Source organism: Pongo abelii, chromosome 8 (assembly GCF_028885655.2).
Source record: "Pongo abelii isolate AG06213 chromosome 8, NHGRI_mPonAbe1-v2.0_pri, whole genome shotgun sequence".
Taxonomy (NCBI): domain Eukaryota; kingdom Metazoa; phylum Chordata; class Mammalia; order Primates; family Hominidae; genus Pongo; species Pongo abelii.
The window spans coordinates 58,218,091-58,233,174 of NC_071993.2; the positions used below are offsets into that span (position 1 = coordinate 58,218,091).

Here is a 15,084-nt window from a genome sequence, read left to right on the forward strand (position 1 = left end):
GAACTAGGAGTCGTGGGAGATGAAGAGAACTTCAGGGCAGTTTTCTGGTGAACACAAAGACCAAAGAGGCTCCAGAGACAAGGCTGGGGCAAGGAGAAGCAGCTGAGCCAGCATCTTGGGACGTTTTTCCAACCAGGCAGGACCCCAGGAGACACAGGGTGGCTAAGAAAGTTCTGTGATAACCGCTCTTTAGGGGTTTCCTCATGCTTCCCGGCATAACTTCTGAAACTCAGGCCTCATGGTGTCTGCTTTGCTGATTTCCTTTTTTTTATTTTTTATTTTTTATTTATTTATTTTCTTTTTTATTATTATTATTATACTTTAGGTTTTATGGTACATGTGCGCAATGTGCAGGTAAGTTACATATGTATACATGTGCCATGCTGGTGCGCTGCACCCACCAACTCGTCATCTAGCATTAGGTATATCTCCCAATGCTATCCCTCCCCCCTCCACCCACCCCACAACAGTCCCCAGAGTGTGATGTTCCCCTTCCTGTGTCCATGTGTTCTCATTGTTCAATTCCCACCTATGAGTGAGAATATGCGGTGTTTGGTTTTTTGTTCTTGCGATAGTTTACTGAGAATGATGATTTCCAGTTTCATCCATGTCCCTACAAAGGACATGAACTCATCATTTTTTATGGCTGCATAGTATTCCATGGTGTATATGTGCCACATTTTCTTAATCCAGTCTATCATTGTTGGACATTTGGGTTGGTTCCAAGACTTTGCTATTGTGAATAATGCCGCAATAAACATACGTGTGCATGTGTCTTTATAGCAGCATGATTTATAGTCCTTTGGGTATATACCCAGTAATGGGATGGCTGGGTCGAATGGAATTTCTAGTTCTAGATCCCTGAGGAATCGCCACACTGACTTCCACAAGGGTTGAACTAGTTTACAGTCCCACCAACAGTGTAAAAGTGTTCCTGTTTCTCCACATCCTCTCCAGCACCTGTTGTTTCCTGACTTTTGAATGATTGCCATTCTAACTGGTGTGAGATGGTATCTCATTGTGGTTTTGATTTGCATTTCTCTGATGGCCAGTGATGGTGAGCATTTTTTCATGTGTTTTTTGGCTGCATAAATGTCTTCTTTTGAGAAGTGTCTGTTCATGTCCTTCGCCCACTTTTTGATAGGGTTGTTTGTTTTTTTCTTGTAAATTTGTTGGAGTTCATTGTAGATTCTGGATATTAGCCCTTTGTCAGATGAGTAGGTTGCGAAAATTTTCTCCCATTTTGTAGGTTGCCTGTTCACTCTGATGGTAGTTTCTTTTGCTGTGCAGAAGCTCTTGAGTTTAATTAGATCCCATTTGTCAATTTTGGCTTTTGTTGCCATTGCTTTTGGTGTTTTAGACATGAAGTCCTTGCCCATGCCTATGTCCTGAATGGTAATGCCTAGGTTTTCTTCTAGGGTTTTTATGGTTTTAGGTCTAACATTTAAGTCTTTAATCCATCTTGAATTGATTTTTGTATAAGGTGTAAGGAAGGGATCCAGTTTCAGCTTTCTACATATGGCTAGCCAGTTTTCCCAGCACCATTTATTAAATAGGGAATCCTTTCCCCATTTCTTGTTTTTGTCAGGTTTGTCAAAGATCAGATACTTGTAGATATGTGGCATTATTTCTGACGGCTCTGTTCTGTTCCATTGATCTATATCTCTGTTTTGGTACCAGTACCATGCTGTTTTGGTTACTGTAGCCTTGTAGTATAGTTTGAAGTCAGGTAGTGTGATGCCTCCAGCTTTGTTCTTTTGGCTTAGGATTGACTTGGCGATGCGGGCTCTTTTTTGGTTCCATATGAACTTTCAAGTAGTTTTTTCCAATTCTGTGAAGAAAGTCATTGGTAGCTTGATGGGGATGGCATTGAATCTGTAAATTACCTTGGGAAGGATGGCCATTTTCATGATATTGATTCTTCCTACCCATGAGCATGGAATGTTCTTCCATTTGTTTGTATCCTCTTTTATTTCCTTGAGCAGTGGTTTGTAGTTCTCCTTGAAGAGGTCTTTCACATCCCTTGTAAGTTGGATTCCTAGGTATTTTATTCTCTTTGAAGCAATTGTGAATGGGAGTTCACTCATGATTTGGCTCTCTGTTTGTCTGTTATTGATGTATAAGAATGCTTGTGATTTTTGCACATTGATTTTGTATCCTGAGACTTTGCTGAAGTTGCTTATCAGCTTATCAATAAATGTAATCCAGCATATAAACAGAACCAAAGACAAAAACCACATGATTATCTCAATAGATGCAGAAAAGGCCTTTGACAAAATTCAACAACACTTCATGCTAAAAACTCTCAATAAATTAGGAATTGATGGGACGTATCTCAAAATAATAAGAGCTATTTATGACAAACTCACAGCCAATATCATACTGAATGGGCAAAAACTGGAAGCATTCCCTTTGAAAACTGGCACAAGACAGGGATGCCCTCTCTCGCCACTTCTATTCAACATAGTGTTGGAAGTTCTGGCCAGGGCAATTAGGCAGGAGAAGGAAATCAAGGGTATTCAATTAGGAAAAGAGGAAGTCAAATTGTCCCTGTTTGCAGATGACATGATAGTATATCTAGAAAACCCCATTGTCTCAGCCCAAAATCTCCTTAAGCTGATTTCCTTTTAAACGGGCTCTTCAAATAATCCATCCTCCCGCAGCTAGCTACACCCCTTCCTTGCAAATGGAGGGGCGTTGCGCTCCTGCATGCTTTGGAGGGGTGACATTGCACAGAGAGCATTGTTTCTAAATGACATGTTGTTGCAAAGGCAGCGGTGGGCCTTTAACGTGAGCTCAATATCTGTCCTTGGGAAAGTGCCAGGCCCTGGGCTTCATGGGGGGAATGTTCCCAAATGTTAGAGTTGGGGTTTTAAAAAGATGCTAATTGCTGACAAGCTTTCATTATCTCAGGCTCCCAGTGTTGGGGGGATGCCTAGATAAGTGGTCAACAATTAACACATACATAAATAATTGGTGGCATTTGCACTTTGTAAAATAAATCCTCAGGGATGTTTTTGGAAGGCTTCCATGTGGAGGTTTTTTCTGCTCCATTTACTATTCCTTTAGGCCAAGATAAAGAGAAACAGTCTCACACTTAAGAAATGCAAGTGGAATAATGGTCTCAGGCTTATGAGAACAAGTTAACCTGGAGAAGGACAGCACCGTGACTTATAATGGTGTTTTCTCAGATATGAGAAAAAAGACCATTTTGTTCCCATTGTTACGGGGCCAGGTTCAGATCCAAAAACTTTTTCAGACAGTTATCTGGGGCTTTCGGAGAGCAGCATGACCAAAGGAAAGAACACAGGCTTTGGAGACAGTTGGGCCATAGTTCAAATCTAACCTTTGCTGAATACTGGCTAAGGGACCTTCTGCAAGATATGAGTCTAGATCGAGGTCTCAGTTCCCCATCTGTGAAGCAGGGATAAGAGCACTGCATGGCTTGTCAAGTTGTTGGGAGTAAATGAGGTGTGTGGGTTGTAAAGCAGAGGAGATGTTGTATTGAAGTATCTTGGGGGATGGCTAATAAAAGCAAGCTCTCGTCGCCCTTGGAAATGGCTCCAACTTAGTCTTGAGTGAAAAGCCAAGGACACAGAGGAAAGGGACCCAGACTGGAGATGCCTCCTCCAATGCGCTCAGCCCCACTGTCTTCTCTACTTCCTTCCAGGCTCTTGGATATTAGAACCGATCCTCACCACCATATGGTCCAGGGGCAGCTGTCAGCTCTCCCCAGCACCAGTCTAGGAGAGCTGCCTCCACCCTTGACATTCTTGTCAGTGCTCAGGGACTCCTTTCTGTGCAGAGTCTGTTTGGAAGCTGGGAGCCAGTACTTGGCCCACATCTATTTCCCTATGAAAATCGTGAGATCAGGGTGGCCAGAGCAGGACCCAAATGTCCTCTGGCCCTCAGTGGGCCTGCAGAATGGCCTGTTGGTGTCCTGTGTCACTTACAACTCAGCTCTTGAGTGTCACTGGGAAAAGGGACCAGAGGTTCAGATTGGGGCTGTTGCTCTCGAGCAGGGAGACACATTCCCTTCCACAGTCGGCTCCCCAAGCGTGGGAAGAACAGCCGCCTTCGGCCTTCTTTAGCTGGAGTTTGCCTATAACAGCACACTTTTCTTTCCAGAGGGTGGAATGTGGGTGTCAAGATGTGGATATACACGTAAGTCAACACACGTGTGGACACTCAGCTGTGCCTTTTACCCCTGGCCCAGCCTCCCAGCTGTCTCATGCCCCAGTCACCACCATCAGCATCTGCTGTCTCCTCCATTCAAAAGGGGCTAGAAGAGAAGTCAGCTGGATGCTTTGCAACTTCTTATATCCTTAACTCTTCTTCTGAAGTTCTGTGTTTGCCAATGTATCATGGCCACAGGAGCCAGGCAGATGGGCCCAGTGGTTTGGCTAGGTCTCGTGGGATTCACAGCAACTTAGAGGGGTGCAGGCATCTGGCCACCACAGCAATTCCTTTGGGCTTATTGGGCCCTAGTTCCCAGCTCCCATGGGGTTTGTGTCCCCCAGCCACAGTGTCTAGCTTCAGAAGAGAAGTCTAACTGCAGACTGCAGGGAACCAGCCACCCCACCTGCTGGGAGCCCACCCTGAGCAGGAGGCCAGCCTCCCTTCCTTCCCCGCCCACAGGATACAGGGGCTGCCCTTTGCTTGTCTGACTGGGTCATCACTTCTGTGCTGATGGCCACAGCATTATGCAGCTCGATCCACACTGTGGCCAAGATGGGAGGGAAACACCATGTCCTGCCGCCTTGAAGGGGAGCACATGGAGCTGGCGGTGCCCACCACTTTGCAAAGCTGTATTGATTGTTGGTCTTTTAGCCACTGGTGTCTCCATGTTGGCAGAGATGAGGCTCGTGGTTCACTCCCCTACCCAGGAGAATTAGGATGGCCTGTTGGGGTTGGGTGGGCTCTGTCTGTTGAATGAAGGAAGGAATGAATGAATGAGGGATTATGCACTTGTACACATTCAAGAGACCGTCGAATCAAGAGCAGGCTGGAGACTCCAGTAGAAAGAACGGGAGGAACTTTGCGCTGACTGATCATCTTTAGTGAGCGCCTTCCTGGGCTGGAATTTCATTTGACTCTCACAATAACCCTAAGTGGGAGATGTTTGTCTCAAGTTGGCTTCGCAGAAGTAGACTTGGAGATGAATTTTTGTGTGTGACAATGATTTATTAAAAATTATGGGGACTTAAAAAAAGAAAGACAGCAGGGAAGTGGGGACTTGGAACAGGAACATAAAGGAAGCCAAACAAGGTGATTTTGGCTCCATCCTGAAACAGCTGAGATCACACTCTGGAGAAGTCCCCAGTAGGGAGCAAGGCAGCTGGGATTTGTTTTCGTGGCACTCTGGGTCCCTGAGTTAGGGGTGTGCATTCCAAGGCACCGTGAGTGCCAAGCAGGGTTCAGGCAACCTGAATTGGGGGTGTTGGCTGTTGGGAGTGAACAAACATGCTGAGTCAGTGTAATAAAAAATGCTAACAGGATTCACAGGGACTGTGGGCAAAGCCCCCTGTAGCACTGTTGGTATTCAAATGCCTTATGGGTGTGGAAACTGCAGCTCAGAGAAGTGAAAAGCCTCACCCAGGAGCACTCAGCCAGGAAGTGGCAGAACTGGGATTCCAATGTACCCTGACTGCCTGCTGGAACTCTCTATAGTGTTCTCACTCTGCAGACGAAAGGGAGGACTTGCCTCCACCTGCTGCAGATGTAGCTGAAGAGGAAAAGGGAAAGGGCAGCACTTAGAAGGGGAATTAGTGGTGCTGGGAGGGACATTGCCCACTGGGGTGTGAGCGTTTAGGGCTCTTCCCACAGAGCTGGCAGCCCTCCAGTAATTGCTGGAGTGGCGCAGGGTGATGGGGGACGGGGGAGGCAGGCAGTGTTCCTGCTAAATCTGCTGTAGCTTCTCCTTCTCTCCATCTATCTCAGCCTATGTGCGAGTGGCACCCTCTGGAAAAGGCTGCAGAAAAGCACTATTTATCTCCATGTGGGGAAAAGAGGCTTAAGAAATTAGCTGATGCTTAACTGGTGAGGAAAAGTAGGACAGAAAAGTTGACCAGTTGTCCTGTGGGGTTTTCTGATCAGTTGTCTCCACCAATATCTTCCCTGCATGGGTCTGATACTAGGTGGAAGTACTTCTTAGGGTGGCCAAAGCTCCCACCTGCTCTGTGGGGTCTCCCAGCAACTGAGTCAGGTTGTCTGCAGTGCTGGCTTCTTCCAGGACAATCAGAGAACCTCTCACCTGCACAGGTATACCCAGACCTTCAGATTCACAGAACTACATATTCTGAAGCAGGGCTCTCAGCCCCTGAAGCCAAGAGGCAGGGTCAGAGCTCTGAAACAGCACAGGACCTCAGACACAGAACAATTACCAGTGAATTAGGATCCCTAGCAGTGGGGCCTGGGGACCCACTTTTTAAAAGCTCCCTAGGAGGTTCTTAAACACAGCCAGACTGGAGAATCATTGCTGAAGAATGTCAGTGCATGATAAAGCTTTACCTCTAACAAATGGTCAACCTTCTTAGAATACACGGCACTGTAAAGAGAGCACTGCTCGCCTTCTGCTCAGGCACTTCCTGGGATGGGACGTCGCTGCTCCTGAGGCACCCCATTTCATCTTGAATGACTTGGAAAGTCAGAAAGTTGTCTCATATTGAATTGATATCTGCCTCCCTGATTATGGGAGCCATTGGCTCTAGGTCAACACTCAGAGGATGCACAGAGCAATTCCAATCTTTCTTGCACATGACAATTTAAAGACGCCTGTACTGTCCCACCTGTAAGCATCTCTGATCATTTTAACTGTCCCTCTCCATGACTGGGCTATAGTGTGCATTGTCCTTCATCAAGTGGGGTGACCTGGTTAGGTCAACCCCTCAAGGGGTGGAACAAACTCCTCCCACACCCTCCTTTCCATGAGTTGAGCTAGAGCCCCCCGATGTGCTTTTACATACCTTGGGAGACGGGAAGGGGCAACTGTTATCTACATTTTACGAAGGAACAGAGACCACACTGGTTAAGTGACAGCTGGGTGGAGGCAGTCCCCTTTGGTTTTTCCTCAAGAGCGTTGCTTTCAAACTTCGTTTCCCCATTTGCCCTTCTGCTCCTAGAAACTGAGTGTAGGGCTTTGAGTTTGGCCTTGCTAAACCACAAGTCTTTAGATTCAGTTCAGTGTTCCAGCCACTGAGATGTTATGACATCCTCCAGATTTGCATCTGTGCACATTTGATAAGAGTATTGCCTGTGTCTTCCACATGAGTGTCAAGGAAATGTTGAATTGTTGGGAATCGAGGTGAGCTAGAGCCCAGCGATGCGCTCAGAGCATTCTCAGCCCACCCTGTCTCCACTTCTCCCTCCACCTCTTCATCAGTGCTTCCAGGCTTTTGAAGACCTCCCTGAAAGTCTGCGTGTTGACAGAAGAGAGGCTCTGGACGGGGTGGCTGAGACTCCATGCTGAAGTGTCCTCCTTTCTCTATCCTGACTGAAGGTTCCTTTGAGCTTTGGCTCTTTAGCCCTTGCAGCTTCTCTGGAGAGAGCCCTGTTAACTGAGTTTGTAGAAAGGGGAGGAAAGTGTCTTCAGGATACAGCCTTGTAGCATACCCAGGTACATGGCTTAGCATCCCTTGCAGCCTCTTTTCTTTCCAGTGCAAGAGAGATGCACCCTGTGCATCACAGTTTGCAGGCTGCAGCACCATGCAGACCTAGGGTCATTGGTGGGGTTGTTGGCACAGGCCCTGACACCTCCATGCCTCCTTTGTTGGGAGTGAGTCAGATCTCTATGTACTGATGAGGAAAGATATTCGTGTTACACTGATAAATCAAAAACTGGAGTCTTAACTGGATGTGTATTTCATGGTCTGATTTTAATGAAAACACTTGTCTGATATCTATTTGTAGCTATTTACTTGCAGAGGTAACTGTAAAATCTTCTAGAAGGTGACACCTCAAACAACATTTAGAGGGTAAATTTGGAGGGATAAAGGGGAAATTTTCATTATGGCAGCATAGTTTTTTAAATGGGATGGGATTATGGGATGTTGAGCATTTTTATGTTTCTGCATTTTTTTTGATAAAAGGAATAATAAAATTACATTACAAACAAAAAAACAGGACTCCAATCTGATAGCTCTTGTCCAGGTTCATAGTCAGCCTGGCTCAGTGCCCAGGCTCAGCAAGCACTTGGCACCTGCTCACGGGATGTATTCATACGGGACACGCTTGGAAACCATCAGTCTCTTCCAATTCTTCCAATCTGTTGGCTTTCCAATTGAAGGAGAGGGAAAGCACTCATAAACACATACAGGAAACAAAATAATTAACTGAGTTCTGTCTGCCTCGGCCTTCCACTTCATTTGCATAATCAACAATGTTTACTGAATACCTGCTGTGTGCTGGTTACAGCTATTTGGACACAGCTGTGACCTAGGAGATGTGGCCTTTGACATAATGGCAGAGGAGATAGACAATAAGAAATATTCTAGCAGAGGAGACAGACAATAAGAAATAAGTAAACTGATAGCCATTCAAGCACAAGATGGCAAGTGCCATAAAGAAACAGAACAAAACACTGTAATAGAGAGTTACGGGATGGGGCTACGGCCCAGGAGCTACAAAGAGCTTTGTTCTATGGATCCTAAAGAACTGAAGGAAGCTCGGAGCCCCAGAGCTGCTGTGAGCTGCTGTCTTCCTGAATGTCACTCAGTACAGCTGGGCTAGACAAGCCCCCCTAAATCACTCATTCCAGTTTCCTGATTCCGTAGCCTGGAGTAATGATAACACTCATCCCCTAAGTGCCCCTGCAGAAAGGTGTTCGCAGGCATTCCTAGGGAAGGGAGGCTGTGCCTGTGCCTGTGACCCTGTGCTGCCTGCAGGAACCCGAGCGTCTAATCTTGCTCTGGGCTGGTGCAAGAGAGTGTTGAGGGAGAGCAGGAAATCAGATGTCTGTGTTCAGATGAAGCTTCTTGCAGCTAAGGCAGCCAGAGCAGGCCCCAGGGGAATGGCATGTTTTATGAGGAAAATATTCTCCAAGAACAATGTTTATAAAACTCTGTCTCGGCAATCATCCTGTGTCTGCCAGCTTCTGTCTTGCTTCCGTTCATGTTCATTCTTTTTCTCTCTGCAGGCCGTGGAGACCAACCTGGCTTCCAAGGACAGCCACTGGGTCTTTGTGAATGAGGTAAGGGCTCTAGAAATGTGATGAGCACGGCCTGGACTGAGCCCCTAGCCCCTTGTAAAGCTCAGCGTGATCCTCTTCAGTTCAATTCTGACTTAGGGGGCTGTCGTGAATCCTGGGGCTCTACCTAGCCCAGGCGAGAACTCAAAGAGTTGAACTTGACCTAGGAGGGTGCTCACCTGGCAGGTGGGAACCAGAGAAAGAATCCTGACCCGGGTCCATGAGGAAGTCAAAAGTCAGAGGGCAGTGGTGGCAGGGATGAGGTGTGCTAGGTGAGGTGAGGCAGCCAGTGGGAGCCAGGGGCTGGAGCAATTAGGGCAGGTCATGAATTGGGATGCAGAGGGGGTGGGGCAAAGGAATGAGTAGGAGAGGAAGGCTGAATTTCATGCAAGATAGGGTGTGCATGAGTGTGAGCAAGAGTGTGTATGCAGGGTGTGCACATGCATGTGAGAGTGTGAATCCAGGTGTGTGTGTATGTCTGTGTTTATGATGTGAGTGTGTATGTGTATTTGTGTATGAGTTGTGTGGTGTGTAGGTGTGAGTGTGTGAACATGCATGTTTGTGGATGTGTCTGTGTGAAGGTGTGTGTATATATGTGTGTGGATGTGTTTGAGTGTGTGACAGGTATGTGCATGCATGTGCAAGTCTATGTGTGTGTATATGTGTGTCTGTGTGTGTGCATGTATAAATGTATGAGTGTGAATATGTGTGTGGTTGTGCATGTACAGGTGTGTATGTGTCTTTGTGTGTGAATTGAATGTGTTCAGTGTATGTACAGAGGTGTGCATGTGCAAATTTTATGTGTGCATGTGAGTGTGTGTGTATGTATGTGTGTGCATGAGTGTGTATACGTGAGTTTGTGTATGTATATGTTTGGGTGTGTACGTATGAAAGTGCATATATCTGTATATGAGTTTGTGTGAATGCTGTGTGAGTTGTATGTGCATGTGTGTTTGTGTGTGCATGTGTGTGTAAGTATGTTTGTATGTGCAACCAGTACGTGTAGGGATAAGTGTACCCATTTAAAGGGAGTAAATAGAAAGTCTCTCCCATGACTGACCATCCCACCAGTTTGGCCCCAGGGAGGAATGGCAACACCAGGGATCATGGTGGCCTGGCCTGCTTTTCATTACTTGTACCCTGTCTGGCCCTGGCCTCCTCCACGCTGCAGGCATTGCATAAGAGTGGTCTGAAATCACACATCCTAGCTTTCCCAAAGAATCCCCTCTGCCCACATGTCCTTTCAAGAGCACTGACCGGGGTGGCCTGTGTGACCTCAGTGTGCTATATTCACTGAAAGCTGACTCAGAATGTGTTCCTGGTGCAAGCTTTCATCATGGCTATGGCCTTCAGCTGCTCCTAAATTAGCTGATCAATTTCTAATGGCTTCATTCTGGAAGATGCAGGTTTATTATGTAGGTAATTCGTTCTTTTATGATGTCTGTTTCCTCATTAGTTCTTTGCTAATATGGCTGAAATAGTCTTGGGTGGCTTATTTTAATAATTGTGCAGGTAGTATCAGATTGTAACTACTTGCAAAGTCCACTTTTTGTAGATTTTCCTCCATGAATTCACATCTTATTAGCTCCATGTCCACAGAGGCCAGTTGGGGACGTGCAGTAACTGTCCATTTACCGTGGGGTGCAGGTGGTTGTGCTGGTAATTAGAAAGGACATGACTTCCGCCTCCTGTTTTCAGAGCCTGTGAGAGGCTGCCTTGATCCTTGAGAAGTTTGGATTCTCTGGGGTTTGCTGACTTCTCTGTGGCTCTTCACAGTCCAGTTTTCTTTGTTCCAAAGAAATGATGCATTCCATGTGCCCCTGAAGTCAAATGTCTGATGCTGGTTTTACTTTTTTGATGAATCCTCCAAATTGAATAGCCAGTGTTTCTCTGTTGCCAGTCTTCAAAAGAATTGCTCTGCTTTTACATTCCTAACCTGTTTTCTTTTCTTTCTCCATATCCCCAGCCACCCTCAGGGGCCCCCTGTCTGTCCCTCTTGACTCACTCTTCAGGGCTGGAGTTAACTTCAGACTAACCAGGGTGTGGTGCCCCTAGGGCATTCCATACTGGTAGGCACATTGGCATTACTGGGGCAGCTGGAACCCAGGGCTTAGTGTCATCAGGAGGAGTCAGATATGGGGTATACCTGTTGGAGCCACACTGGAGCGGCTTCTACTGAGAGGATGGCGGTGTCTCACCATGGCCAGCAGTGTACCCTGAGCCAGCCCAGCAGCGCACACGGATGGTGCGAGTATCTCTGAGCTGAGTGTGTCCTCCTCCAAATGTGAGGGGCCTCCAGGGAGCCCCAGCTTCCTCCTTTCTTGGCTTGCTTTTCTATGAGGCAAGGGACAACATCTAATCTTTCTTTTTTTATTTTTATTTTTTATATTTTGAGACTGGAGTCTTGTTCTGTCGCCCAGGCTGGAGTGCAGTGGTGCGATCTCAGCTCACTGCAACCTCTGTCTCCTGGGCTCAAGCAATTCTCCTGCCTCAGCCTCCTGAGTAGCTGGGAGTACAGGCGTGTGCCAGCTCGCCCAGTTAATTTTTGTACTTTTAGTAGGGTGGGGCTTTACCATGTTGGCCAGGCTGGCCTCGAACTCCCGACCTCAAGTGATCTGCCCTCCTCAGCCTCCCAAAGTGCTGGGGATACAGGCGTGAGCCACCATGCCCAGCCAGCTAATATTTCTTAATCACCTACTATGTGCCAGGCACTTGTCAGTGCATTTGTTACCTTCTTAGTCCTCATCAACAGCCCTGTGTGGTGGTTGTCATCATCCTCATTTTGCAGATGGGAAAACAGAGTCTACAGAGGTTAAATCACTTGCCCAAGGTCATGCAGCTATTAATGGTGTATCTGGGATCCTATTTGAGGACTGTCTGGCTCCAAAATTTTTCCATCAAACAGTAGCTTCATGCACATGGCCTTGGCAAAGATCCCTAACTCACAGTCAGTATCTGATTCAGTGAAGCCAGTCAGTGGGGGTCAGGTATGCACACTGACGAGGAATACTCTTGGGCTGGCCTTTGGTGCCAGCTCAGGGACTTTTTTGAAGTCTTCTATCAGAAGGTAGGGCCTGTTGGAAAGCTTTCACCCAGGCACCCCAGGGTAGCCTCTGGTTAAGGACCGTGGTGTTTTCCAAATTACATGTAGGCTTATCCTTAGGATCCGGCTATACTCAGGACTACGGTTTCCGGTTTCAGCATGGCCCCAATTGAACACAAAAGTCCCGTTATTCTTATTATAATGTGATATCATTTTAGGCTTTGCTCAATTTGTAAGCTATCCAAGTATAGAGCCACAGACAAATGGTTTCCCAGCCACCTTCCTGTTTGTCTTACATAATCACTAGAGATAAAATAAGGGGGAAAATAAAGAAAAAAAGAGAGTCGGGGCAGGCATTTACTGGCTCACTTTCCAACATGCTCCAGAATTCAGCTGCTTCACTGGGTCCTTGTCTTCCCACTTCTTGAAACTGATCCCCGCTTCTCTGGAGGAAGTTCAGTTCCTCAAACAAGCTCAGATCTGTGCCTCCCCGACCACCGCAGGTGTCTTTGGGGCCTCCAGCATGGCCCTCCAGCTGTGCCCCCAACTCCCTCTCATTCCTTACAGGCTCTGCCTTTCAGTTTCCTCCTCTGTATTTGATTTGTTTTATGCATTTTCCTGGATTCAAAATAAACACTTGAGGGCACATGTTTTTATTTGCTTTCTTTACATCTACCCTCTTTTCTTTCTGGTGAGTATTGGTGCTACTTATTACATACCTGGTTTATTTGGAGAAGAAATAATTGGATGCAGAGGAAGCTTTGTGAGTGTGAGCCCTACCAACAGTTCCTATAGGCCTCTGGGCACCACTGTGGGGACACTGGAGAGCGGATGTGTTTTTAGATCTGCTAAAAGTATTTAAAGAATATTTTTATTGACTGATTAGGTTGCAGATTACCTTAGAGAGGGTAGGGGATTCAAAAGAACTTGTGGAAAACAAAATGAACCATTAGTCAAGGTGGCCACTGAACTGTGAGTCCCTTGAGGGCATGGCCAGATTCAGCTCATCACTGAATTCTCAATGCCCTGAGCAAGGAATAGATTCTTTAAAGGTTTGTTTGAAGGCAGGTCGATGTACATAGTGTAGAGCAAATTGCATTGACAAGCAATTCCCTGTCTGCCTCGGAGAAAAGACAAAAGCAATAATTAAGTCCTGAGTTTCAGCGATGGAAAGGACCTCTCTGGGTCATTCATCAGATGTTGCCAAGTTCAAGCCCAGTCAGCCTTGACTCTGGATGAGGTGGGTGGCTTTTGGAGCCTCTTTAGCAGCTGAGGTAAAATGTTTCCTCTCCACGCATCCTCCAGCAGATGCCAGGAGAGTCGGTGATCCCTGTGGGTCTGGCTTCTTGGGAACTTTGTGCAGGGAATTCTCCTATAGAAAGATCAGCATGACTCTCCAGCCTCTTGAAGAACCAAGGTTGATGGGGACTTGAAGCACTGTGTTTGTTGCTGGGCAGCTTCCATTGTTACATGAATTCTTCCAGACATTGAACCAAACCACACATATACTTTGTTGGAAATGGCTTAAGATGCTTAACAGATGATGTGGGTATGCACACATAACCTTTGCACCTGGATTTTCTCAGAGAGTGAGGCTGTAAGAGGTGATCTGTTGGTCAGCAGGGGCCAGGAGGAGGTGACTTCTAAAAAGGGAGGAGGTATAGTCAGCAGGCCCTTGCCACTTCTTCCCGATTGTCAGCGTATGTCAGTGACTCCACATCTCATGTCCATTCCAGACCTTGCCCTTGAGCTCCAGATCCAGAGATCCAGTTTGACTCAAGATCCTCTTGACTTGGCCACTTGGAAGCTCCATCACCACCTCGAACTCAGCGTGCCTCTTTCCAAACTCACCATCCTCCCCAAACCTGGTTCTCTCTTGGTGCTCCTGATCTTAGAGACCACTGTCCCCATCCTTCTGGTTGGCTCCTCAGACACAGAAAAAACAAAGGCATTATAAAAGAAAAAGACTGTGATATGAATGCTGAATCACATAGCTTTAAGAAATCTGCCCACATCATCCAACCCACTGCAGCCCTCTGCAGGATGACCCTGACCCCACATTTGCATGCTTATTTACTTCTTACTATTGTGTTCATATCTCATGGGTCATCCCTGCAAATGGATGAGTGACTTCTTCTTTCTTGCATTTATTTTTCCCTCCTAGCTTTGGGGTTTTGGCAGGGTTTTTCTTTCCACCTGCCATGTCCTTCTGAATCTGTGATTGTTTAGGACTTCCCTTTCTTGCAGGGATCTGCTTAACATTGCCTCTGCCAAAAGGACTTCTGTATTTCCCCAGTAGGGTGATTCTTTCACAGCCTCACCCCAGTTCTGCTGTGTTGGGGAATTGATGCACATGCCTGATTCCCTGGACAAGCTGATCTCCTTTCTCTGAGGTTCCCTAAAGTTCCTAGCATGAGGGGCTGACACACAGAAGAGTTCGCTGGGTTAAACGATCTGACTGTGTCCTAAGAGACCCCCCATCTGCCACCCAAAGGACAAGGTCATCCCAGGGTGTGGTCTTCTTCAGGCCTTCTGCCTAGATGCTCTCCTGTTCTTGAGTCTCAGGCCCCAGCCCCCAACTTATCACTTACGCTAGTTTGTTACCAACAAGTACTCAGTGAGGATCCTTAGGGGTCAGTCCTTGCCCTGTCTTAGAGTGGCCTCTGTCAACAGTCCAGGGACATCACTCCAGACTTTCAAATCTTCCCTATCCTAAAGCACACACCAAGGTAAAACAAATGAAAATAAGATTACGCACCACATATATAACGTGGGAGAGGAAGATGCTAATGCTCTAATTGAAGAAGACAAAGAAAAAGACCATGATATGAATGCTGAATCACATAGCTTCAAGAAA

At 46.6% G+C, this 15,084-nt stretch overlaps 1 protein-coding gene across 3 annotated transcripts in view; it reads left to right on the forward strand.

The window, feature by feature from the left end:
• GRID1 (glutamate ionotropic receptor delta type subunit 1) overlaps positions 1–15,084 on the forward strand; it is a 793,647-nt gene that overhangs the window by 442,329 nt on the left and 336,234 nt on the right. For all 3 annotated transcript variants that reach the window (XM_024253748.3, XM_054522339.2, XM_063727589.1), the window contains one exon: positions 9,134–9,187. In XM_024253748.3, the coding sequence (XP_024109516.1) occupies positions 9,134–9,187 (54 nt within the window). The remainder of the gene's footprint in view (positions 1–9,133; positions 9,188–15,084) is intronic.